This window comes from Malus sylvestris, chromosome 16, assembly GCF_916048215.2.
Source record: "Malus sylvestris chromosome 16, drMalSylv7.2, whole genome shotgun sequence".
In the NCBI taxonomy this organism is placed as follows: Eukaryota; Viridiplantae; Streptophyta; class Magnoliopsida; order Rosales; family Rosaceae; genus Malus; species Malus sylvestris.
The window spans coordinates 12,053,243-12,079,236 of NC_062275.1; the positions used below are offsets into that span (position 1 = coordinate 12,053,243).

General features: G+C 36.0%; 4 protein-coding genes across 5 annotated transcripts; all 4 read right to left on the bottom strand.

Annotated features, from left to right (window-relative positions):
- Positions 1 to 475: 475 nt before the first annotated feature.
- On the bottom strand, positions 476 to 3,597 carry LOC126608920 (uncharacterized). Of its 2 annotated transcripts, XM_050276930.1 has the most exons (7): positions 3,206 to 3,597; positions 2,760 to 2,971; positions 2,621 to 2,674; positions 1,395 to 1,680; positions 1,211 to 1,296; positions 1,030 to 1,121; positions 476 to 925 (listed from the first exon to the last, which is right to left on the bottom strand). In XM_050276930.1, exons 1-7 carry the CDS (start codon positions 3,455 to 3,457, stop codon positions 672 to 674), a joined length of 1,236 nt encoding a protein of 411 aa, XP_050132887.1. In that variant the 5' UTR covers positions 3,458 to 3,597; the 3' UTR covers positions 476 to 671. The 2 variants fall into 2 exon arrangements, with proteins under 2 accessions (XP_050132887.1, XP_050132891.1); XM_050276934.1 differs by lacking the exon at positions 2,621 to 2,674 and having other exon boundaries at positions 3,206 to 3,596.
- Positions 3,598 to 6,470: 2,873 nt separating this feature from the next.
- On the bottom strand, positions 6,471 to 7,185 carry LOC126608924 (major strawberry allergen Fra a 1-3-like). Its single transcript, XM_050276937.1, has one exon. The coding sequence runs from the start codon at positions 7,096 to 7,098 to the stop codon at positions 6,619 to 6,621; it is 480 nt and encodes a 159-aa protein (XP_050132894.1). The 5' UTR covers positions 7,099 to 7,185; the 3' UTR covers positions 6,471 to 6,618.
- An 11,019-nt stretch (positions 7,186 to 18,204) lies between these two features.
- LOC126608925 (major allergen Pru av 1-like) lies at positions 18,205 to 19,063 on the bottom strand. Its single transcript, XM_050276938.1, has one exon. It carries the CDS (start codon positions 18,899 to 18,901, stop codon positions 18,422 to 18,424), a length of 480 nt encoding a protein of 159 aa, XP_050132895.1. The 5' UTR covers positions 18,902 to 19,063; the 3' UTR covers positions 18,205 to 18,421.
- A 1,434-nt stretch (positions 19,064 to 20,497) lies between these two features.
- Positions 20,498 to 21,301, bottom strand: LOC126608923 (major strawberry allergen Fra a 1-3-like). Its single transcript, XM_050276936.1, has one exon. The coding sequence runs from the start codon at positions 21,210 to 21,212 to the stop codon at positions 20,733 to 20,735; it is 480 nt and encodes a 159-aa protein (XP_050132893.1). The 5' UTR covers positions 21,213 to 21,301; the 3' UTR covers positions 20,498 to 20,732.
- Between the last annotated feature and the right edge of the window lie 4,693 nt (positions 21,302 to 25,994).

The window sequence follows — 25,994 nt, forward strand, 5'->3', positions numbered from 1 at the left end:
CATAGAATACGAGCTGGATGGAAAGAGTGCATCCGGCGTGTTGTGTGACCGTCGTAGGCCACTGAAGCTCAAGGGAAAATTTTATAGGACGGCAATAAGGCCAGCGATGGTGTATGGCAGAGAATGTTGGGTGGTGTAGCGGAGATGAGGATGCTTCGTGGGATGTGTGGGCACACGAGAAAGGATAAGATTGGGAATGAGGATATCCGAGGTAAAGTAGGCTCCGGTTCGAAGATGTGACTACGGGACAGAGGTTCAGGGCCGAAGGGGTAGAGGAAGACCTAGGAAAACTTTGGAAGAGACTCTAAGAAAAGACTTAGAGTACTTGGATCTAACGGAGGACATGACACAAAACCGAGCGCAATGGCGTTCTAGGATTCATATAGCCGACCCCACTTAGTGGGAAAAGGCTTTGTTGTTGTTGTTGTTGTTGTATTCTTCTTTCAGCCTATCCAAAGCCCTCACAGAGCCAAAATCAGTCTTAATTCTGCTTTGATGATAATATAAGATATTAAGGGCCAAGTCTATGTAATATAACGACAGGAGTGCGAACTGATATCCAACCAATAACATGAAAAACTGGCCAGTGACTAGAGTTTTTGTCATCAGTACGTTTTATCCCTTTTACACTGGGATGATAACTGCGAGCTGATTATAGATAAATTCCCTTCTCACCTCTTTGGAATGCTGTGCGACACAAAGAAATTGAAATCAGGATGATTAACTTGCAATCGCCTGAGCCAGTAGTCAGCTGCTCGCAATAGAGAATCAGCCTTCTGGCATTTGTAAACTCCATTAGGATTCCAAAAGGAAACCTTGAACTTGTACGAAGCAAGCCCAAAGATTGGCAATGATAGTTTGAAATCGGCATTTTGGTTGTCTCTAGCTCGTGCACCACCACACTGAAGTTCATCAGCGCTTGCACCTGCTCCCGACAACATGATATATTATAACGTGATTTGCAAAACAAGCAAGTGCATGAATGTACACAAATATATAATACATATGTACATAGAGATAGAGATGTACCCTTTGTGGGAGTCGATAGGGAATGAAAGGTCAAGAAGCATGCATCTAGGCTCTGCAATGTTGGACCTGTAGGTATCCTATATATCGGATACCTTTAACAAGAATATACACAGAAACAATTTTAGATTTATGATAACATATGCATCAATCCTGTGTTTACGAGGAGTAAAATAAAGCATACCAGGCTACAGAAAGCCAACTAGAAGGTGATAAATCACAGCTCCTGTATGTCCTCAGCTCTGGAAATTGAGATGCAAGAACTGAAATCTGTTGGAAGGTAGCGATGAGTGCATGTTACCATCAAACTTATAAATGAAAATGGAAAACTCAACGTATTAAGTGTTCTGAGATGATGCGTGACTTGCCTTATCAGCCAAAGGTTCACGACCAAATGGTTGATCATGCTCCATATAATGAAATATAAGCTGACTAGGGTTGCAAGCCTCACCACTTTCATCACTTGAGGAACCATTTAAGGGTTTATTTCTCGGGAAGGTTTTATTCCAACCATGGCCATTTACATCTGCAGCATTCTGCCAACTTAAAGCACTATAAGGAACATTGTTAAATCCTCTTTCTGTTCCATAATCACTGCTGCCGTTGCTACTTGTCTCCCTCGATGACTCTGCATCACTCTCATCACCAGGCCTCCTGTAACAACATGCACACATGTGGAAAATTATGTGACAAGAACACTTACTAGCCAACAGATTGATTTCATCTGAGTGAACATTGATTTTGTGTACCTCTAAGCGCAATTTAACTCACAACTAACTAAAATTGATTTTGTGTTTCACTAAAGGAAAAGTACATTTAAAACTAGCTATTAGTGTGCACGGAGGCTCTGCACAATTTATCTCACAAATGATAAAGATAGGTAATTCTTTGGCTTCAGTACTAGCATGTTGCACTAAAGAAAGGGAAAATACAGTTCAAACTAGCCATTAGCATGTAATTCTGTGCAATGTTTTGCCAATTCAAGTTGAGATTAAACCATAAACCATCAGACGTCTCACCTCAACACCAAGTAACACCATATCCAAGTACGCTACCATGAATTATATCAAAGATCTTGTCACCCATTGTTTACAAGATGTCTCACTGCTGTCTCAAACAACAGCACTCCACTACCATATTTCGTCTTTCACAACCTATCATCACAATATATCTTTCCCACTGTCTACTACCACAGCCATTTTCTGAACATAGATTGATAAGACGACATTTCCTATCCTCGTATACTCTAAGCCATAACTATAAAAAGGTCGTACCCAGTGCACAAGGCTCCCGCTTTACGCAGGGTCTGGGAGAGGTGAATGTCGGCTAGCCTTACCCCCATTTATGGAGAGGCTGCTCCCAAGTCTCGAACCCGAGACCTACCGTTCATGGGCAAAGGTGCTTGCCATCGCACCAAGTGCGACCTCTAAGCCATAACTATAAGTAGATAAAAATTGTAACCCAATCAACCAAGTTGTATCTGCAATAGTGGATGAGATTACTTAACCATCATACATTTACAGATCTGTCTTATTATCAGGTAACTAATGATTACAAATAAATTGATCACATCAAAATGAACAGCAGAATCTACCTCACTAAATTCAAATTTTGCTCCGACAGTTTCCCCACGTAATGACATTCATGTCTAACCCATAAGTCAGAAATGAGCAGCAACATTAAAAGATAATTTGAATTGATTGAAAGTGTCAATACTCTGATATATTGCTCACCTTGTTCTCGTTGATGGCTTTGATGGGTCTACATAGAGCTGAATAGCGGACAAGTAAGGAACATAGTACTGGATAACAGAGTCACTCCCATTCAACAAAAGAGGAACACCCGCACCGTAAGCGCTCCACTCTTTGAAGGATTCCCATAAATCTCCAAGCACAAAGTATGGATGTAATTCTGACTCACGAGTCCTCCATCCCTTCACACTTGTCTATCCATCACCAAATGGAAACACATAAGAACCACTTCTACACAATTACACAATTACAAAAACAACGCACCGGAACCCAAAACAAGAAATTTTAAAGTTGAAAACTTCAATCCAAGTTTAAAAGATAACAAAATTTAAAATTATCAGCGATAGCATATGCCCAAAACTTCAAAATTTCAATCTCTCATAAAGTTTTCAAATCCAAAAGAAATTTTTAAGATTGATTTGCAATACCTTCGGAAAATACTGGGCCACAACCACAGGTGCGGTGTACTCCAAAAATCGATCCAAATTCGTAGCATCGCTCACCACTTCCCGACCCGAACCAGAACTGTATGAAGTCGCACAGTCGTCTGAATCCACCGACTGCCTCTGATGCTTCTCTTCCTGTAGCTTTTGTCGCTGCTGCTGCTGCCGTTGTCGTACAGCTGGTGGGTTGTAGAACCGATTCTCTCCCCGAATCCGAGCAATCGAAACGTCTGACATTGGAGAAAACCGGATTCAGTAGACAAGGTGGAACTGTTTCGAGAGCAGACGGAAAGCTGAAGGGATTTTGTTTTTGGGAAACCGAAGGAAAACGAAGAGTCGAGAACAGCTTCTGCGTGTTCTTGTGGGGTTCGCTCTAGAAGAACTCTGTATATACGATGTCTGTGAAATTACTACACTGTCCTTTCCTGTTTGAAATTGACGTGCTTGCCCCGGTCCAAGTGTAAACTCAAACGAACTGACTTGTGCGAATCTACCCTGGGATGCGTTTGTAAGGGCACATGGGTGGGCATGACCAGTCCAATTTATGTGGGCCTTGAACCGGCCCATTGACAGACGATTGCTCCTTGATTTTATAAACGCATTTTAGCTAAAATAGTCTGTGAGATTGATATAACTCCTTACCTTGGTGTTTGAAATTTGAAATCGATACAAGTATTCCTTGATTTTGTACATCGTTCAATCATTTTGGTTCTTCATAAAATGATAAAAATACTCTCAATTTAATAAACAATGAGACAAAATGATTTACTGAAGATTTTCATAGAATGACTACAACGATTGACGGTGGACAAGCTCATGGATCATTTATATTGGTTTGACGTCTCAGAGATCAAAATAAAGAATTATGTCAATTTCAAAAACCACAAATTGAGCTTTAGTGATCGCAAGCTTGAGTTACTTGTCAATGAGTATCAGTTTGAGGTTTCCAAAATTCTTTACACTCATGAGTGTATTTATGGTGTGAATTACTAAGTGGTTTACAAGAAAAACGAAATGGGATTCTCCAATTGCATGTTAGATGAGACTGATTTGTGTTATGATCCTTAGGTTAACGATATGGGCCTCGCCGTGTAGTGGTCAGGTCATCTAGTTGGAAAGTGTGATGCTTTAAAATCATCGTTTTGTCTTGTGTGAGAAATAGGAATCACTTGTGAATTGTAGATATGATGCTATAAAATAGTCGTTTCATTTTGCGTGAGAGATAGGAATCACTTTTGGAATTGTAGCCTTTGTCTTATAGCAGTTGGTTCAACTCATTTAGTTAGCTCTGGTCAATAACATTACGTTTGAATAAAGGAAATAAATTTGAAGTTTCGACTAAATTTAGAATTTATATATATTAACATGCATAAATTCTCTTATTTGAATTTACATACATAGAAATTTAGATTTTTCACACGAAGAAGAAATTTTTTAAATCTTAGACCTTCAATTCTCAAGTTTAAATTTCACGTAAATGGTTGAAAATTTCAAATTTTGATAGTACATAAAAACAAAAAATATAAACTTAACCAAAAGCGGCCACCACCACCACCACCACCACATGTCACTACCACATACCAATGTCACTGTTCTTGCCGTCACCACCACCTATTATCATCATCACTATTGTTGCCACCACCACCCACCATCATCATACCACCGTACGTCGCCACCACAGCCACCACTGCACAACATCACTGCTGCTACCACTATTGCCACCACGTCGTTGCCATTACTGCTAACACATTTACTAATAACTTTATCTCATTTATCTATTAATGACTTTATATACTCATTAAATTTTGTATTTAAATTTTATTGTTCTTTTATTGGCGGAACAAAAAAAATTCACAAATTCTAGAAATTAAATTAAATTATTTCAAATTATGTAACTGGAAAATTTCTTAGTATCTTAAATTTATCATCCAAATATAATATAAGCTGATTATATCCTTTACTATTATCTTTGAATTGGTAACCGGCGTATGCTTTGTGGCCGGCTAATATGAAGTATTAGGTCCAATGATATATGATATTTGTCACATTATCAATTTAAAGACTTTAACAATATTAATTAGTGGCCGGCTAATATGAAGTACTAGGCCAAATGAAATGATATTTGATTGCTTGATTGTGGTCATGAACATGGTGAAATTCTTCATAGCTTATTTGGATAAAAAATAAAAAATAACTTTGGTTTGTCACCAGTTGTCTCATTTTTTAAAATAAAGAAATGAAATGATAATTGTCACATTTTTAATTAGTGGCCGGCTAATATGAAGGAGTAGGTAGAATGGCATACTTGTCACGTTATCAAATATAATATAATATTACAATCATTTACTAATTGACGTGTTATATTGGTAACTCATATACAACTAGAAAATGTAATGCTTTTAAATTGATCGGGTACCATAGAGTAGATGTATAATTATTTTATTATATGAATTACTTTTTAAAAAATATTACTATTAAAAATAAAGGAAGCGTTCAAAATTATTACATAATGTAAAAGGGAGGAGTTTTGAATAGGGATGCATGGGTGACAATATGAGTTATTATTTATTTATTTTTAAATTTACTATTACGGGCATGCACATCGTTCAAAACTATTACAATAATTTAAAGAAGAGAAAATTTTAAATTCGAGACGCATGGTGAAAATCAACAGCCTATCCACTCAGATATTATACAAGTTTATTAAAATATTTAGGTGATTGATATTTGCTCTTAAAAAAATAATAGGTGATTAATATGAATTACATATATAAGTTGGGTCACATATAGTTATAAAATGAAGCTCTAAATTCATTACCAAGGTGCATAAAAAGAAGGGGCTTTTAGATCAAAGTCGAAAAACATGGATGATTTTTATAAGTGAGTTCAGTTATCTAATTACATGTTTTTATTTCTTTTATACTCCTTGTATTAAAAACATGGATGATTTTTATGAGTGAGTCCTGTTAACCTGTGATATAGGTTGATTATAAAAATAAAAAATTAAATCTATAAATGGGGTTCAAAGCAAGAGGAAGAACAAGAAATAACAAAAAACTAAATAAAAAGAAATAATCAAAGAGATAATTAGGAATAAATTTGATTTTTATAATAAATCTTATCATTGAATAGATAATTATTGATAATAAAATAATTAAATTTAAGGAATTGGACTTATTTTAATAAATTGCACCATTGACTAAAAAAATTGTCTTATATCAAGTTTCCCCTAAAAAGGAACATGCAAATATATCATCAAACCCCCATGATTTTCTTTTTATTCATTTGTAAATGTAAGGAAATACAAGGGAACGAAAACCACACAATTCACTGATGCCCAAGAGGACACAAAGTTATGATCAACACTTCAGAAAATCATTGAAGAGGCAGAAGAGAATTTAGTTGTAGGCATCCTGGTGCTCCAAGAGGTAGTTCTCAACCAACTTCAAGAGGTGGGAAGACTTCTCTTTGCTAGCCTTGAGATGCTCTTCATTAATTTCAACATCACCCTTAGTGTGGTAGTGGCATGTGCGCTTGATGATGGAACCGCTGCCAGAAGCCACCAACGTAGTCTCATAAGAGATCTTCTCAATTGTCTCTGAGATAGCATCTCCCTCAATCATACTGTACTTGTACACAAAGTTGTCCTTGTCAATCACATCAATTCTTTTTTTCACGTAGCCATTTGTGCTACCTTCACCGAAGATGATCTTCTGAACAGTTCCAACTCCACCATCTCCTTCAAGGATCTCAATGCTCTTCACTGCCTGTGGTGCAAGCTTGGCGATGAGTTCATCACCATCAAGAGCAGTCGCATTGAACAACCTAGCAGGGGGGATGACGGAGGTGGTCTCGGATTCGTATGTGAAAACACCCATGATTTTGCGAAGTGTTTGGAAAATAGAAAAAAAAAAATTGATGAAAAGGAAGATGATGTAATGGGAGATTTTGAGATGTGAAGAAGTGAAGGAGGAGGTATGTATTTATAGAATGAGGCTGAGGTACTCATCAACGTGGGAACATTAATTTTTCTACATATAATTTTGTATTTCTGGAGAGGGGAGGGACCATCTGGATCTGGATATCGAATAAGAAAATGCCCCGCTTACCACATGGTCGACGAACCTCAATTATTTATCATAACTGTTTGTTCCATGACCAATCAATGTTGACTGAGCATTTCCACCCTAAAATGCCCTCAGGCTATAGACAACTCAATTATTTGAGGTAAACAGTAATTATCTAAGTGCATTTTTACTTTTAAAATGAATAGCTCAGACTATTGGTATTAAAATATTTTTTATAAAATAATTAAAGATAACTTTATTTTTAATTACGGATAAAATAAAAGATTGGTTGAAAGTATTTAAAAATATTGAAATGTTGTAAAGTGAACGAACATGATTAGATATTTATATAATTTTTATTTTTATTTTGATTAATTAATTTTTTTTATAATTTTTAATAATTTAAATTGTGGCTGACGTCACGATGACATTAACCTTGGGTACATAGGCCAAGCATTAGGCTAATGAATTATCGCCTGATTGAAGAATTGGGCTCCCCTGGAGCCCATGCCCTGGACTGGGTTGAACGGTTTTTGAGGGAGAATGAATGATGCATTAGATTGCCCACTCCTAACGGATTTGATTGCTCTGGAGCTGTCCCGAAAAGGTAGAGGTGAGAATATACCTATAACGTTTAAAGCAACTCCAGCGGATGAGGTTGCTCGGGGGCCATGCTTTCAAACAGGAGCAAATTGCTAGGGGGATAGGCTCCAGCGTTAGGAAGCCCGAGTGACAGGCGAGGCCCGAGGAGCAGGCCCGGCGTGGATTGCCAGCCCGAGGGCTGCGTCAGGCGCGTGTGCTTCACGCGCACATCTTCCAACAAAAAAACAGCGCTGGGGCCCATGACGCCTGTTTTGAAAAGTTACCGTTGGGGAAGCCACGTGGCTTCCCCATGTTTGTTCGATTGCAATGGCCTTATTTTATGGACCATTGGATTTCCAACGATAAAAAACATTTAAAAATTTTCATTTAATTTCATCTGTTTAATCTAAGATCAACGGTCCACGTTATTAGGCTTTGTAAATTAAAAAAAAAGAATAAATAGTTAAAAATTCTGAAATGTTGCCGTTGTCCCACGTGGCACAATCTGGAGTGTTGAAATTCAAAATTTTTAAATCCAACGGTAGAGATTAATTAGGTGAATAAAAATTTGAAAAAAAATGTAAAAAATTCTTTAAAATCCGAAAAAAAAAATTATGAAAAATTATAAAAAAATTTGCTTTTACTTTTCTATAAATACTTTCTCATTATCTTCTACCTTACACCACAATTTCATATTTTCTCAACTACTTTCAACCACATTCCTATATTTCTCTCAAAGTTTGAATCCAATTTTTTTTTCCAACAAAATGACTACTCAAGCAGATACGAATTGGACGCTTCTTGAAGATGTTGCGTTGACTAGCTGGGTTCAAGTTACTCATGATTCGCTTACGGGTAATGCGATGCAGTTGCGAGAAATGTGGAGTCTTATTCATACCAATTATCTTGAGAAAATGGGTGGGCAAAGAACTAAAGAATCGATGTCCAGTCGTTGGAAATTACTTAGCCAAGTGTTTAGTACGTGGAGAGACGCCTTGGCACCAGCTAGTGGTAATATTCGAAGTGGGGAAAATTTAGCGGATCAGGTAACAATATATTATTTATTTGTTTGTATTATTTAATTGTTAGCTACTTTCATTATAATTATTTGTTAAGCTACTTTCATTATAATTATTTGTTTGTATTATTTATTTGTTAGGTACTTTCATTATAATTATTTGTTTGTATTATTTATTTGTTACCTATTTTCATTATAATTATTTGTTTGTATTATTTATTTGTTACCTATTCTCATTATAATTATTTATCCTCCCGCATTGTGTAGGAACTTCAAGCACAAGCTTGGTATGGTGCCAAAACCAAAAGCAAAAGCAAAACATTCACCCGGTTTGAATGTTGGAATATTATCAAAGATTGTCCTAAATTCATAATTGTGCCTGTCGGTCCAGAAGTTTTCATGAACAGCGTCCATCTACACTCTACACCCAATCATGCCTCGCATGATCGTAATGAAGATGATGCAGAAGAAGTGCTTGAAACGCCCCTGATTGAACAAGCGTCGAGGTCGACCCGTTTTCCAATTAGGCCTCAAGGTAAGAAGGCTTCAAAAAGAAAAGGTAATGCTTCCAAGAAAGATTATGCAAGGTATATGGAAAACGGGTCATTTGGTGAAGCAGGGGTTAGGGAAAGAGACAGGGAGTGTAAGGAGTGTGGTTGCAGATGAGCGTTTGCGGTAGAGAGATTTTGGGTCTTCCATTTGGCCATCTAATTGTTGTAATCAGATCAAACTGTTATTGGTCTGTAGTTTTTGGGACTATGGGTTTTTTCGCATGAGGGAGATGGTATTGATTGATGAATTAGTTGTGTATTTTTCTGTTTTGATTTTTCTTTGTTCTTCGTCCCCTCTCCAACGCCACCACCAACATCACTTTCACTAAATCAAGGTGGATATATTTAGATACATATTAAGATGCAACAATTGTACTAATAATTTCGTTAATAAACTTAACCTTTTGATACAGATGTCGGTGATCTCTACCATCTCCTTTTACATTTGGTTAATAAATCTAACGTTTGATACAACGTGTTTATCAAAAAATTAGCATAGCCTTTTGTAATCATAGCTTCATTGTTTTCACACTGATTTGGGAATACATATGTGATTCCAGAACCTTAGATTCAGCTCTCCACCTATGTTCTTAATATGTTTTGACTTGGATGGTTTTATTTAGTGATGATATGCGAATTGAAAGTGAAAAATGGTCAAAGTTGGGGGTTGAACTGGTTTTTTGGATTTGTGGTCAGTTATAGTGTTGTTGAGACTTTGGAAAGGAATCTGAATTTTGGATTTTCAATTACAGAATGGCTTTCAAACATGAAATTGAGTAACCCCTGAATTTTGGGCACTTCTGCAAAAGCAGGCCAATTTCAGATATTTGAATTGCAGGTTGCATAATCTTTCTAATATTCGAAGCACTATTTGATATTTGAATTGATACTTGAACTGAATAAACATCAGATAGGCCAATCAATTTAAATATCAGATATAATTTTTGTATTATGTTTCTCAATATCATATTTTAATCATCGTTTTGGGGTTTTTATTTGGCATTTCATTCAAGTATTCTTTGCTTCAAATTAGAAAACAAACTCAAGCCCTCAAAAACAAATGCTTAATTCTTATGCATTCTATGTTGCTACCGAGGTTTACAATTTTTTTATTTTTTTGGTTTTTATTTTTCCTCCTCAGTTATTATTTTCCTATATTGTATTGTCTGTTTGGGAATGCCTCTCTTTTTTTACTTGCTGAGAATGCCTCTGTCAAAATTTTAATGGCCTTTCTTTGTTTCGTCCCTATCATTTTCCTCATTTTCTATGTCCAATTATAAAGCATCTTTTGATTTTTATTGATATAAAGACCTTTTCTTTCTCCAATTATGCCTCTGTCAACTCTTTTTAATTTAAATGCACTAATTTAGTACTCGCATATATCTGATTGAGTAGATGAAAAAGAGAGGGAAACATGAATTATATATGCACCTTCACTTCGTTTTCTTATACGTCCTATTGTTACGAGATAAATTTAACACACATCCATACTAACAGCTCCCGTTTTCAAAATTTGTAGAAACTAGTTGTGAACCGTTGCAGGGAAAATTCAGAATCGAAAACACCTCTACATACTGAAGATTATGTCTAACTTTAGCATACTTGAAGCCGGTACGCTATGCCATCAGGTGCCTCTAATTTTGTAAACTGTTAATTCTATATTAAAATTTGAAATTATGAATCCTTATTATTGAAATGCCAATGATCTGAAGCTCATGACTGAATTATTACAGTTCTGTAAGATTTATTGAATACTTTTTTCTAACTATCTTTCGCTGCAGAATCACCGCCACCAACAGCTCTGGCCGTGCAGTTCGTCATCGTCCAGTATTCCTCCAAAATTCCACTATCATTCTTTGCTCTCTCCGACTCAGTGCATCTCTATTCTTCTAGGTACACCCATACCTATATCCCAAACGACTGTTTATATGTATCTATTTGTTAGAGAAGGCTTTTGCCTTTTGGGTTCAATTTTATCTACTGTTTTTTTAATTCAACAATGGAGCTTGCATTATCACACGAGAAATTGGCAAATGAAAGCTGCTCCACTTGCACAGTGTAAAACATTCATTGTTATTGTATGATGTCTTCTTAATATAAGATATGTATCGCTCAAGGATTATAAATTTAATAATTAAAGAACAAAAAAGGAATAAAAGTTCCTGAATTTAAAGCATGCGTCACAACGAATCATGAACCCCCTTTGGTGGTGGGGTATTGTAGAGGGATATGGTACACACGAGTACAATTGGAATAAAATTAAAAACATTGTTGTAATTAAGCGGAACTAGAGTTGTAAACTCGCGGCATCGCTCATGCTTTTTTGCTAGTGCATACTATTTGAAAGGTACGTACTAACTAATTAAACTCTGTAAAATTTATTGGAAAAGCTAACAACTTGGTTCAGTTCTATGTTAGAGTGTTTTTATATGGTTTGTGTTAGGGTTTTCTAGAATAGGATAAGAATTATATTTGTCTTTTCATTTGTATACTAAATTTCCTATTGCATTGTCAGTTCATTATGTAATGCATGCGACTATTGTTGAAGAGCTAATCTTGCCCCATCATTTTCCACTATTGAGAAAACCATACATCAACAACAAATTACATGCATGTGAAAGCTTACAATGCTGCAATTACTTTAATGTTGAAGGTAAAAGAATGATAACTTAGGCCTCATTTGATATAGGAGATTGAATTTGAATAGGTAAAAAACTATTGTCAAGATATGTTGAAGAAAGAAATGAAAAATTTGTGACAAACATGGAGTAAGAGATGAATTACTTAAGAAGAAAACTTATCTATTCCAATCCTCCTTAAAATGGTAGGATTACAAAAAAGAGAAATTTCTTTGGGTAAATTACATTTTACCACCTCAACTTTGGGTCTCATATAAATCTCATGCCTTATCTTTTAAACATTGCAATATCATACATCAACTTATCGTTGTAATGTCAAACCTCCATCAACTTTTTTGTCAAATTTTCTGTTAAATGCTGACATGGTAGACGGAGGACCCACTCCCTAACCCAACCGGATTAAAAAACTAATTAAATATTAATAAAATAAGATTTAAAAAAAAAAGAATTAATGAAAAGAAAAATAAACTCTCTTCTTAGCCACCACCATGAACTCGAGTCGAGCTCTCCGACCTCGTGCACTGGAAGCTCGCCCATGCAAATGGCTACCATTGTTGCCGCTATTTGAAAACTTTGAACCGGTGAACCCAAGGCTGCATCTCTTGAAACCTCCTCTTCTCGATCCGATCATAGCCTCCGACCCATTGCTCCTAATTAATTGGAGCTCACATGCCTCACTACTAAACGACTGCCATTCCCGATCTAGTCACCGCCTCCAAAAAGCCAGTAGCGTCGACTACAGATTGCAACGATGCTGTTTTGAAGCGTCGTCTTCCTTGATTACTTCGCCTCCCTCAGTCGCGCTTGAAGCACTATCTCACTATTTTCTGGTGAGATCGATGAGATTTAGAGATTCTTGAAGAACCTCGTATGGGACTGGACACCCTCATCGTTGCAGTCGGAGCAAACCCACATGTGGGTTTTGTGGTTGGGGTAGCGATCAATAATGGTGAAATTTGATAAATTAGGGATTTCGGCTTGTTGGGGTTTCTGAATTTTTTTTGTAAAGATGTGAAATTGGTGTTGCTTTTGCTTTGTTTGATGGATTTGGATAAACAAAGTAGATTGCCCGCATATTCTGATAAATTGCTTCGTATGGGATTTTTGTTTTTGTTGCTTCATTATGTTTAAGTTGAGAAGGAGGAGGAGTATGACGACGTCGTTGGATAGTAGTGGTGGTGGTTGCTACTGGGGGTTTGAGGAGGAAGACGACGGCGACAAGATGCAGGTGAATTGGAGAAGAAGGGTGAGGGTAATGGTTTGAAGGGGTGGGTTCCATATTTTTTTTATAAAAATATTTAAATGATTTTATTTTTAATATTTAATTAATTTTTTAATCTAGTTAGACTAGGAAGTGGGCCCACCTCAAGCTACGTTAGCATTTAACAGAGAAATTTAAAGAAAAACTGACGGAGGTCTAACATTGCAACAAATTCGAAAGATGAGGTATGACATTGTAATTTTAAAAGCATGAGGTATGAGATTGTAGTTAGGGGTGGGCATAAAACTGCCAAACTGCAAAACTGCATCGAACCGTATGTAAAAAAAATCGAAAAAAACCGTGTTGATCGGAAAAGTCAATTTTGAGCCAAAAATCGAACCGAACCGTTCAAACCGGTTTTGGTTCCGATTTTGAATGATCATGAACCGGCTAGAACCGAACCGAATCGTTTTATTAATAATAAATAATTTAATTATATATATATACACACATGTCATGGTATGATTGGTGAAAAATTTGTTTCACCAAATTGCAAAGCATTGGATTTTATCCCAATTAGGGTTCATTCGCACTAAGTCGCTGACCTTACGGCCTCACACACTCACACTCCATTTCCTGATTCCCCCATCCCATTTCACACAGAGAACCGACCGGCGACCACCCACCCACTCACGACCTCAGACCTCTCATCCAAAATATCAGCGATTCAGCCCACAACCTTAACTGCGACGGCCCTCATCATCCCTCATTCGCGACAGCTTAGACATTTCGTCCTCCATTGATCTGTCCTCCGTGACAGCTTAGACAGTTCCTTGGTATTTTCTCTATCTATTCTCATATTTGAGATTAGGAATATGGTTGAATTCCACTGGAAGTGTGAAGCTGATCAAACTTCCATTGCTATATGATCTAAAAGCATTGTTAAAATCTTTTGACATAGATAAAAGGAAGTATGCAGTTTAAGCTAATTCAATGGTACAAGAGTCTGATATAAGGAAGCGTGGGCATGGTTTATGTTGTTGGGAACCACTTAATGTTTACAAATTTTGGTCTTAGAAATTTTAATATTTTTAATTAGAAAATTTTGGTCTTTTTCCTTATTCTCAGATTGGGATTCAGCATCATAATACATGACAATACTTTATGTGGCTTTTCTACTTTTCTTTTGTAGTAGTTTTTGTTTTTTTTGTTTTTGCAAATCTTTAATTAAGGTTGTGTAGGCTAGATTACTAGCATTTTAATTTTTAACTAGATGATTGTTGAAGCCTACGAATAAGGTTATGCTTGTTGAATTGCTTAGATTAGTCTGTACAGTATACTGCCTGGTGACTGTAGCTTAATACTTGCATGATCTATATTATTGAAATGTCTTGTTTAAATTCAAGGCTATGAAAATGTCATAATTTTCACTTTATAAGTGGTTACAAATAGGTGTTATCTCTCTTTTCCATGGTTTTTCTAGTGAAATAAAATGAGTATTGGAGAATGATTTTTGGTTTTTATTTGGTTTAATTTGATTTGTTGACTGACTGACCAATATAGTGGGTCAAGAATCAAGATTGTTTACACGGCAAATGAAAAAAGCAAAAAATTTTGGTATTGGACAAGCATTTTGATACCACAGAGGTAATGTGTCTATCGACTTTTGTTGCAAGGACATTTACATTAGAAAAGATGTCTTGGATGCAACTTTATATAATCATTTTTAGAAGATATATTTGAATGCATAATGATTTGGTGTTCAAATAATTTAGTATTCGAAACTGTAAACCGGCAAGAACCGAATCGAAATCGGTGTAGACCGAACCGTAAGGTTCTAATAATAAATTTAAGTGGAATCGCATCAAACCGAACTGTTGATATTTTCCGGTTCTGGTTCCGATTTAAGGGTGGAATCGTACTGAACCGCATCATGCCCACTCCTAATTGTAGTTCGACCCATAGTTGAGGTAATTTTGTGTAATTTACCCGATTTCTTTCATCTAACCCTATTCTATTCTTGTCAAAATGAAAAATTACTGGAAAATTACATTTTACCACTGCAACTTTAGATCATATAACAAATGCATGTTCATCTTTTGAACATTTCAATGTCATACATAAACTCACAAATCCGTTGCAAGGTTAGACATCTATTAGAGAATTTGTTAAGTAATGATGTTGTAACAATGGATTCCATATTTATGGACTGATGTAGTTGCTAATTTGTTCCATTCCAACTGATAAAAATTATTTAATTTCTTTTTATTAAAAAAAAAAACCAATGCTTCCCTAGATATTGAGAGATTTTTCAGTGTGATCAGTATACAAGGTGATACACTATGTATCACAATACAAATGGTGAAATTTGTGTGTTAAAAATTTAATAACTTAAAAAATAAAATTTCTCACCATTTATATAAAAACACGTAGTATACCACCGTATTCCTTTTATATTGAAATTTTTTTCCTAGATATCACCATTGTTGTTGTTTGTTTTATTTTTTCTGGTTTAATCCCTTCACCCACCCCACCTAACCTCCGCCCACTGCAACCGTTGTCCTCGTTGCCGGAAAAGTCTCCTCTCTATCTTCTCATCCTTGCACTCTCTGGTCTAGGCCCTTAGGCCATCTCCAACCGAAGGGTCCAGAGGGCCAGAGGGCCGAAAATAGCCCTAAAACCGTCTCCAACCGAGGGCTAGGCCAGAGGGCTCTGGAATCTGGGAGGGCCCCACGGGATCGGAGAGGGCTGGAGGGCTGGAGGGCTGGCTGCTTTCGGCCAGCCAGCCAGCCAGCCCCGGGCTGGCTATTTTTTTTTTAATGATTTCCTATTGCTGTCGGTTATAGCCGACAGCATTAAAGATATTCTTTTTTTTTTAATAGTTCTACTATTAATGTCGGTTATAACCGACACTAATAGTTTGAAATGTTTTTGAATATAACGGCTAGTAGCCGTTGTATTATTAGGCCTCTTTTTTTTTTTTTTTTTTTTTTAATGAATGTAAACTTCTTTTTTTCCCCTTTTTTTTTCCTTTTCATATGAATCAAATTTTGTTTCATATTTTTTTTCCTATAACTTTTATTTCACAAAATTTGTTTCATATTTTGTTTCAATTCTATTTTTTTCGTATAACTTCCTAGGCCATTTATACAACATTAAATTGTAATTTTTAAATAATAAATTATGTTTGGGCCTATGGCCCTTTGGCCCTCGGTTGGAGACGGTTTTTTGTGACAGGGCTAAAACGAGCCCTTTGGCCCTCTGGCCCTCGGTTGGAGACGGAGGCAAATATGGCCCTGTACTGTTCATTAAAATATTAATATCTTGGGGAATCTTGGAGGGCTAGAGGGCTCAAACGAGCCCTCTGGCCAGCCTTCGGTTGGAGATGGCCTTAGTCTATCGCCGGTAGATCCCGCCTTTTGCAGTCACCAATTAGCCACCATGTGACCATGACTCATGCAGCGGCGTAGTCATCGCCACCATCAGGAGAATAATCAAAAGTTCAAAAAGCTCCGCTTCCAAATGTGGCCTGTGATAATACTGCTTTGCTTTTGAGAAATTCTCGAACGGAACCGATCACCACTGCTCGTTTTGCGGGAGAGGTTTATGTAGAGCTTGAATGAAATGGTTGCGATCATGCAACTTTGTCGCAATCCCATTCATTTGAGATTTGGGAAGGACTGGGTCAGGTCTGGATTGGGATGGTGGGGTATGGTTGGGAGGGATTAGTTCAGGTTTGGGTTATTATTTAAGTTGAGGGAATGCCTATCATTCAAAAATAGAGTAAACTGTCGGTTTACCCCCTGAACTTTCACTTCACTTTCGATTTCCCCCCTGAACTTTTCTATTGGAAAATTAAGGACTCAAACTAATTTTTTTAGCCAATTTGCCCCCTACCGTTAGTTTTTCATATATTCCATCCATATTTCCGTTAAGTGAGACCATGTGCACAACATGTGAGGGAGTTAAGTCATTTCACTCTTAAAAATGATTAAAAAACTGAAAAAAAAAAAAAAAACAAAACTTTCCCTCTATTTCTTCCCGCTAATTCCTATCCTCGATTTTATTTTTCCCTCTCATTCCTATGCATGAGAAATGACATATGGTGTTATTGTCTACAATTTTTATTTTCTCTAACAAATTAATAATTTGACAAATGCTAATGGTGCTATTGTCTCCAAAGCAGTGCATTAATATAAGAAACCCTAGTCTTTTTTATGGACATGTTTCTTATATTAATGTACTGCTTTGAAGACAATAACACCATGAGCATTTGTCAAATTATTAATTTGTTAGAGAAAATAAAAATGGTAGTACATGATTCAAGAAAAAGATTAACTTAGCTACTTATGAAGACAATAATACCATATGTCATTTCTCATGCATAGGAATGAGAGGGAAAAATAAAATTGAGGATAGGAATTAGCGGGAAAAAAATAGAGGGAAAGTTTTTATTATTATTTATTTTCAGTTTTTAATCATTTTTAAGAGTGAAATGACTTAACTATCCTCACATGTTGTGCACATGGTCTCACTTAACGGAAATATGGATGAAATATATGAAAAACTAACGGTAGGGGGCAAATTGGCTAAAAAAATTAGTTTGAGCCTTAATTTTCCAATAGAAAAGTTCAGGGGGGAAATCGAAAATGAGCTGAAAGTTCAGGGGGTAAACCGACAGTTTACCCTTCAAAAATATTACAATAATTTAAGAAATGAGGAGTTTCGAACTCGGGACACATAATGAAAATTCAACACTCTAACCACTTGGATATTATATAAGTTTATTATAATCTTTAGTTGAAATTTGCTCTTAAAAAGATCAGTTGGTGATTAATATGAATTACATATGTAAGTTTGGGTCACATATAGTTATAAAATGAAGCTTTAAATTCATTACCAAGGTGCACAAAAAAAATGCAAATATATTATCAAACCTCCATGATTTTCTTTTTATTCATTTGTAAATTTAAGGAAATACAATATTCACTGGTCACTCAAAATCTCGAATTACAAGCCTAAATAGTATTCCAGAAGCAGAAGTTACAAATAAAGGAACGAAAACCACATAATTCATTGATGCTAAAGAGGACACAAAGTTTTGATCAACACATAGAAAATCATTGAAGAGGTAGAAGAAAATTTAGTTGTAGGCATCCTGGTGCTCCAAGAGGTAGTTCTCAACCAACTTCAAGAGTTGGGAGGCCTTCTCTTTGCCAGCCTTGAGATGCTCTTCCTTGATTTCAACATCACCTTTGGTGTGGTAGTGGCAGGTGCGCTTGATGATCGAACCGTTGTTGGAAGCCACCAACATAGTCTCATAAGAGATCTTCTCAATTGTCTCAGAGATAGCATCTCCCTCAATCATACTGTACTTGTACACAAAGTTCTCCTTGTCAATCGCATCAATTCTTTTTTTCACGTAGCCATATGTGCTACTTTCACCGAAGCTGATCTTCATAATGGTTCCAGCTCCGCCATCTCCTTCAAGGATCTCAACGCTCTTCACAGCTTGCGGTGCAAGCTTGGCGATGAGTTTGTCACCATCAAGAGCAGTCGCATTGAACAACCTAGCAGGGGGGATGACGGAGGTGGACTCAGATTCGTATGTGAAAACACCCATGATTCTACGAAATGTTTGGAAAGTGAGAAAAAAATTTGATGAAAAGGAAGATGATGCAACGGGAGATTTTGAGCTGTGAAGAAGTGAGGGAGGAGCTATGTATTTTCAGAGTGAGGCTGAGGGTTGATCAAAAGGTTTATTTATGCTAGCTCCTGCTTGGTTCTATTCATTGGCGTGGGAACCATTAATTTATGTACATGTAATTTTGTATTTTTGTCAAGGGGAAGGGAGGGACCATCTGGATATTGAATAAGAAAATGCGCCGCTTACCACAAGGTCGACGAACCTCAATTATTGTTCATAACAACTGTTTGTCCAATGAGCAATCAATGTTTGACAGAGCATTTCCACTCTAAAATGCCTCGTGGGTTATAAGCAACTCAATTCCCTTATCTGAACAGTAACTTCTGTAGTGAACAGTAATTGTTCAAGTGCATCTGCATCTCTAAACTGAATAGCTCAGGCTATTGATATTAAAATATTATTTTTATTTACGAATAATAATAAAAGCTTGGTTGAAAGTATTTGAAAATATTGAAATGTAGGATAAAGTGAAAGAATATGGTTATAAAAAAAAAGAAAAAGAAAAAAGAACATGGTTATGTATTTATGTAAATTTTTTATTTTTTTATTTTTAACGAATTTTTAATAATTTAAGTTGTGGTTAATGTTACGATGACATCAGTCTTAGGTTATGTAGGCCAGGCGCTGGGCCAATAGATTATCGCCTGATGGAAGAATCGGGCTCCCTGGATTGGGCTGGAGGGTTTTTGAGGGGGGAATGAATGGATTGGATTGCCTACTCGCAAGGGGATTTGGTCCCGCTGGAGCTGCTCGCAGGTGGCCCACGTTGAAATGCAAGTCAAGTCCCCACTAACTACCAGCAGCTCCAATAAATTTTAGCAGCTCTAATAAATTTTAGTTAGTTTTTATCCGTTGATCTTCTTCAATTCATCCGATCCGAAGGTTAAAAATTAAAAAAGTGCGAGAAAAGTAAAAAGGGGTGTGTGGATATCACGTCCTAAAATTTATTGGAGCTGCTGGTAGGTAGCCCTCGGGTCGGAGTGACGAACGCGGAATCACAGATCCAATCCACTCTGAGCAATCCCCAGTAGCTTAAGTTCGACCTTTCAGGCCTGAGCCACCTCCACTCTGAGTATCAACTATGATCGCGGATCGGAGATGACCCATTGCTCTGCCTCGGGTTAAATATTTCAAAGGAGACTCTGACCCCGCTGGTCACATCACTCTAAACAGCGACTCCGCAGCTTCGGTACAGATTCGAAATAAATTACTTTTAATGAGCATGTCTTTTTTTTTTTTTTGAACATGAGCATTTCATTTAGAAATATGATTCCGTATTTAGGATATGCATGCTTAAATTGGGCCCTAATTAGATGTTAGATACGTTGGGTTTGTTAAATGGTCATCTCTTATTTGATGTGGTTCCAAAGAAGAATCCTTAAGGAGGCATCTTCGATGCCTAACAGGGTCGGCTCTCAAGGCTTACAGCTGCCACCCTTCCTGAATTTCGACATGGCCACACTTAAGGAGACCAACTCATCAAACCTATTGTTAAAAAGAAACATTCAAATATATTATCAAATCCATGATTTTCCTTTTATTCATTGATAAATGTAGGGAAATACAATATTGAGTCTTCAATCAAAGCTCCAATTACAAGCCAGAATAGTGTTTTAGAAGTAAAAAAAAAGAAAAAAGAAAGAAAATGAAAACCACACGAACAATTCATTAACTGATACCAAAGAGGACACAAAGTTTTTTTTTTTATCAATACTTAGAAAATCATTGTAGCTAGGGGCAGAAGAATTTAGTTGTAGGCATCATGGTGCTCCAAGAGGTAGTTCTCAATTAACTTGAAGAGATGTGAGGCCTTCTCTTTGCCAGCCTTGACATGCTCTTCCTTGATCTCAACATCACCCTTGGTATGGTAGTGGCTGATGCTCTTGATAACGGAACCGCTGCCGGAAGCCACCAACTTAGTCTCATACGAGATTTTCTCAATTGTCTCAGAGATTGCATCTCCCTCAATGACACTGTACTGGTACACAAAGTTGTCCTTGTCAACCCCATCGATTCTGTGCTTCACATAGCTGTATGTGCTACCTTCACCGAAGTTGATCTTCTTAATGGTTCCAACTCCACCATCTCCTTCAAGGATCTCAGTGCTCTTCACTGCCTGTGGTGCAATTTTAGGGATGAGGTTGTCAGCATCAAGAACAAAGGCATTGTACAACCTAGCAGGGGGGATGACGGAAGTGAACTCGAATTCGTATGTGAAAACACCCATGATTCTGCGAATTGTTTGGAAAGTGAGAAAAAGAAATTGATGAAAAGGAAGATGGTGTAATGGGAGATTTTGAGTTGTGAAGAAGTGAGAGAGGAGGTATGGTATTTATAGGGTGAGGCTGAAGGTTGATCAAACGATGGGCAATTAATTTTGACCAATTGCAGCTAGCCCATCTTTGAAATGCAAGTCAAGGCCACCTAACTTGAACTTCTGGAACTGCATACTATTTGTAATTAGGGTAGTATTCTTGTAAATGTGTAGTGTTTCTTTCTTGTGTGTCTAGCTATAGAATAAAATTCAAAGATTTGCAATCAGTTTTTCTTCTTGTCACTGTCATTCCTTTATGCATGTGACTATTTTCAAAGAGTTAATCTTGCAAGATCATTTTCTACTATTAAAAGAAATATGCATTAACAACTAATTACATGCGTGTGAAAGCTTACAATGCTAAAACTACTATCATTTGAAGGTAATAGGATTATCAAGTGGGTCTCATTTGATAAAAAGGTTGGATTTGAATGGATAAACCATTACTTTTCAAGGTATGTTAAAGGAAAAATGAAAAATTTTGTGGCAAACATAGAGGTAGGAGATGGATTACTTAAGAAGAAAATTTATCCATTGCAATTCTTTTCCAAAATGGTATGGTTAGAATGGAGAAGTTTCGTGTATCAATAGTCTCTTCTAATCCCTTCCAAATGAAAAATCATTACCTTCAATATAACTTGAAGTTAGAGGCTATCTATTCCATTGTAACATTTTTGGGAGAACCTCACCAAGGACTAAGAACACAGATCCTACAATTTTAGTAAAAATTTAGGGACGTGTCATTGACATTCCAAAAATCTCATTATGCATTTCTTATAAATGTATTTTTCTTTCTAAATCCCCTCTTGGACCTTGGTTAAGCTTTGTGCCTTTAAGAATTTATGGAAGAGATATCTTTTCGGAGTAGGTCCTACTATAAGAAAAAAAAATTATTGTGCAAAAATGTATTTAAACAACTTTTTAAATTAATTATTAAACCCACATTAGCATATAACAATTTTTTTTATAGAATTGTAGCTGAATGATCATATTGATTTACGACACATATTTTTAAGGACTACATTCATCGATTTTCAATTTTAGGGACCATCTTGATGGTGTAGGTCAATTTCAAGGGCCATCTTGATGGTGTGAGTCAATTTTAGGGATCATTTGTGATAAAAACCCTTAAATCTTGTGGGACCTATTTATGTGCCACATCAGCACTTAATGAAATTTTTAACAGAATTGTAACGGAAGGATTATATTGATTTGCGACACCTATTTTCAGGGACTACATTGATTGATTTTCAATTTCAGAGACCACCTTGATGGTGAGGGTAAATTTTAGAGACCATTTGTGATAAAAACCTTATTTAGAGTGATGATAAACCCACCCCTCAACCCTATTTTCCCACCCACTTTTATTGGAAATTTTAGTGACATATTTAACCTTTTATAAAATGACTTTTGAAACCCTAACAAAATTCTATTTTTTATGGCCAAAATAACATAAAAGGTTTTTTATATTAGCACCCCATAAAATGTTGAATGCACTCCCACATTAAAATTTAATATTAATTATCATCTTGGCAACAAAGATGACATTGAAGAAATGTCAAATAGTAGCTCGGTTGTTCTTACAACCGTGCTCAAGCTCATTGACAAGTATGATCTGTATGGGCAAGTGGCCTATCCTAAGCATCACAAGCAATTAGATGTACCTGACATATATCGTTTAGCTGCAAAAACAAAGGTACAAACATACTATATGATACAGGCTTCAATTATGTCTTTAAAAATGAGCCATGGTTGGCTTCACAAGGTCAGATGACCCTTCACAAGGTCATTTTCAACACTTAAATTTCTAAGAGTAATAATTTACGGGGATTTCTATTGAAGGGAGTTTTCATCAACCCAGCTCTCATGGGACCTTCACAATGAAGTCATTGCTGATGATTTGAAATCTTTCGGCAAACTAAACGTTCAAATGGTTAGATTCAGTCTCTGAAAATTAAAAATGAGTGTTATAAGATTTGAGAAATGTGGGATGTATAGAAAATGTGGGGTGTATGTACAAAATATAAGGTGTATACTGAGAATGTGGGGTGTGGGGTATTATGGGAAAGTACGTGGGGTGTATTAAGATAATGTTAAAGTGAAAAAGCAAATATGGGGTGTATTAAGTATGTGGGGTTTATTCAACAATTTGTGAAGTGTTAATATAATAAGCTTAACATAAATTCAACATTTTGTTTCCAATATTTACAAAAAAACTATATGATATAAGCAATTGTTTTATCTGGTTAAACACTAATAATTAGCCGTTTATCATTTTTTTTATTAAATGCGACTTTTAATAATTAATGTTTGTGGTCTACTTTATGTACATTCACAATCGATCGGCATGAGCATTATTCAGTAGTGAGGGACAACCCGCGATCGACCCGATCGCCAGCAGTGTATTTTAAATCAAATTGCACTTACGCACATGTTCCATGCACATAATGGTTAATTTATGGGTTTCCTTATTTTATTTCCCACAAACGACAGTATAGACAACACTTCCCCGTGATTAATAACAAAACCATTTGAACTGAAAATTAGAAAATCTAAGAGGAAGTGATGAATTTCATTGTTTCTCATGTTGCTTTCCCTGGGTCAGCTGGTCCTCATTTATGAAAGGTACACCTAGGGCCGTCTCTGAGATTTTGGGGGCCCTGTGCGAAATTTATAAAAGGACCTCTCGTTAAGATAATATTAAAAAAAGTAAAACAATGTATTGATGTTATAAAACAATCGCTTAAATCAACACTGATTGCAAGTTTACAAATGTCATTAATTAAAAAAGCTACAAACATAACCTTCACTAGATAATCAAAAGCAGTTCAATCTTAAACAATCAAACATGAAGAAAAAAAAACTTCAAAACTCTAACTTTAAAGTTCACTTGAATATATAACCTTATTATATAATAAAATTGGAAAACTATTGTTTTTAGGGTGTTATTATTGACAATCAGAATATGTCAGTGTACTAAAAATTTTTATATTGAGTAATGCCAGGGATACTAAATTTGTAGACAAAATTTTGTAAATTAAATGATGTATAAGTTGATGATTGAATTATTACTTAAGCATTGATAAACGTGATCATTTCCAATTGGTGACTCATCATTTAGTTCACAAATTTAGTATCTCTAGTATTACCCTTTTATATTTAGAAGGGAACAAAATTTATTCTTATGAGGAATGTATAATGAGATTTTAAAGTACTAAAAAAAGCAATTTTCTAAATATATAACATTAGATGGCAAAAAATTTGGGGGTCCCTTCAAATTTGAGGCCCTGTGCAACTGCACCTTTCGCTCCCCTTCAGCGCCCCCTCTGGGTACACCAAAAACGAAAACCTATATTGAAAGGTTAATGTGAGTGTTATATGATCTAATTTCCATCTACAGATTATAATCTAATATTTTGTTACATAATGACCACCTGTAAAAGTAAGGATAAAAACACTTAAAAACACTTGCAATAGTGCGATCTTGTTGTAGTATAACAACTCAAGTAAGGTTGTTTTCCACAGAGATTGAATGAATAATTTATGTAAATACCAAATCTTAATTAATTATTTGAAACCAAAGATTGGAAAAGGTTGATTTTGAATTTAAAAATAATAAAAACGAATTTAATTAAAAAGGTTAAAGAAATTAGCAAAGTAAAGAAAACAAAGGAAAATGTTTTGAAAACCAAATTGTAAAAGCCTAAGGTTCCGCATCCTCTTAACAATTGCAATTTTACCAATTACTTATGAATTTCTACATACATGCTTTGAAGGTTAGGTTTTCTAATACATATTTTCCTCGTGATGTTCAAGCAAAAACGTATATCTAACATGCAACCCTTCTGTGATGTTCAGATCAAATATAAACATGCAAGACTCATTAAGCTTTGTGAAAACCCTTTGAAAAACCATGCAACCCTTAAGAGCGTGATGTTTACCTTAATTCATCCGTTTGATCACTTTTTGCTCTAGATGAAGTCGAATGTCCTACATTGAAAATATATAACAAAGTATCAAAATTCTACCAAAATAACCAATAAACTAGAACTAAGAATATGGTAAAATATATGGTATAATATGGACTCATCACATAACAACTTTTAACAATTTTATAGGTAAAGCGCATTTTCAACTAATCACCTTTGACTCAAACATCGTCCTCTACATCGTAGTTTTGATATTGTTTAGTCTAGAAATTACAATGCTTGTGTGGCACGCATGTCAAGTATTTATGATCTTACGTCCTCCTTCTATATGCCGGCGTGCTAACTCGCGACCAAGCTCGATTGGGCGAGTAGAGTAGATATGGTGGTTATGGTGTCGAATGCACTGTTGACTTCTGCACTTGAGCAATTAGGGCCTCAGATGGAACACATATAGGCCTTGGGTTCAAGAAAATGAAGAGCCCAGATTAGTGGGAAGTTCGGGAATTCCTAAACTAGTGTTGTTCACTTATTCAAATTGAAGATGTATTGATGGGAGGGATATCATAGTTAGTGTTTTGCTTAGGGGTGTGAGAATGGTTATACATAGAGTGTTTGAGTTGTTTGTTGAGTTGAAAAAGGCACCAATTAGGGCCGTCCCAGGCCCAGTGTGGGTAGGCGATTGTCCGTGGCCCAAAAAAATTCGGGGCACCAAAATTATTAGGGTGGTATATTTATATATGTTTTCATAAGAGTATAAATTTATAAA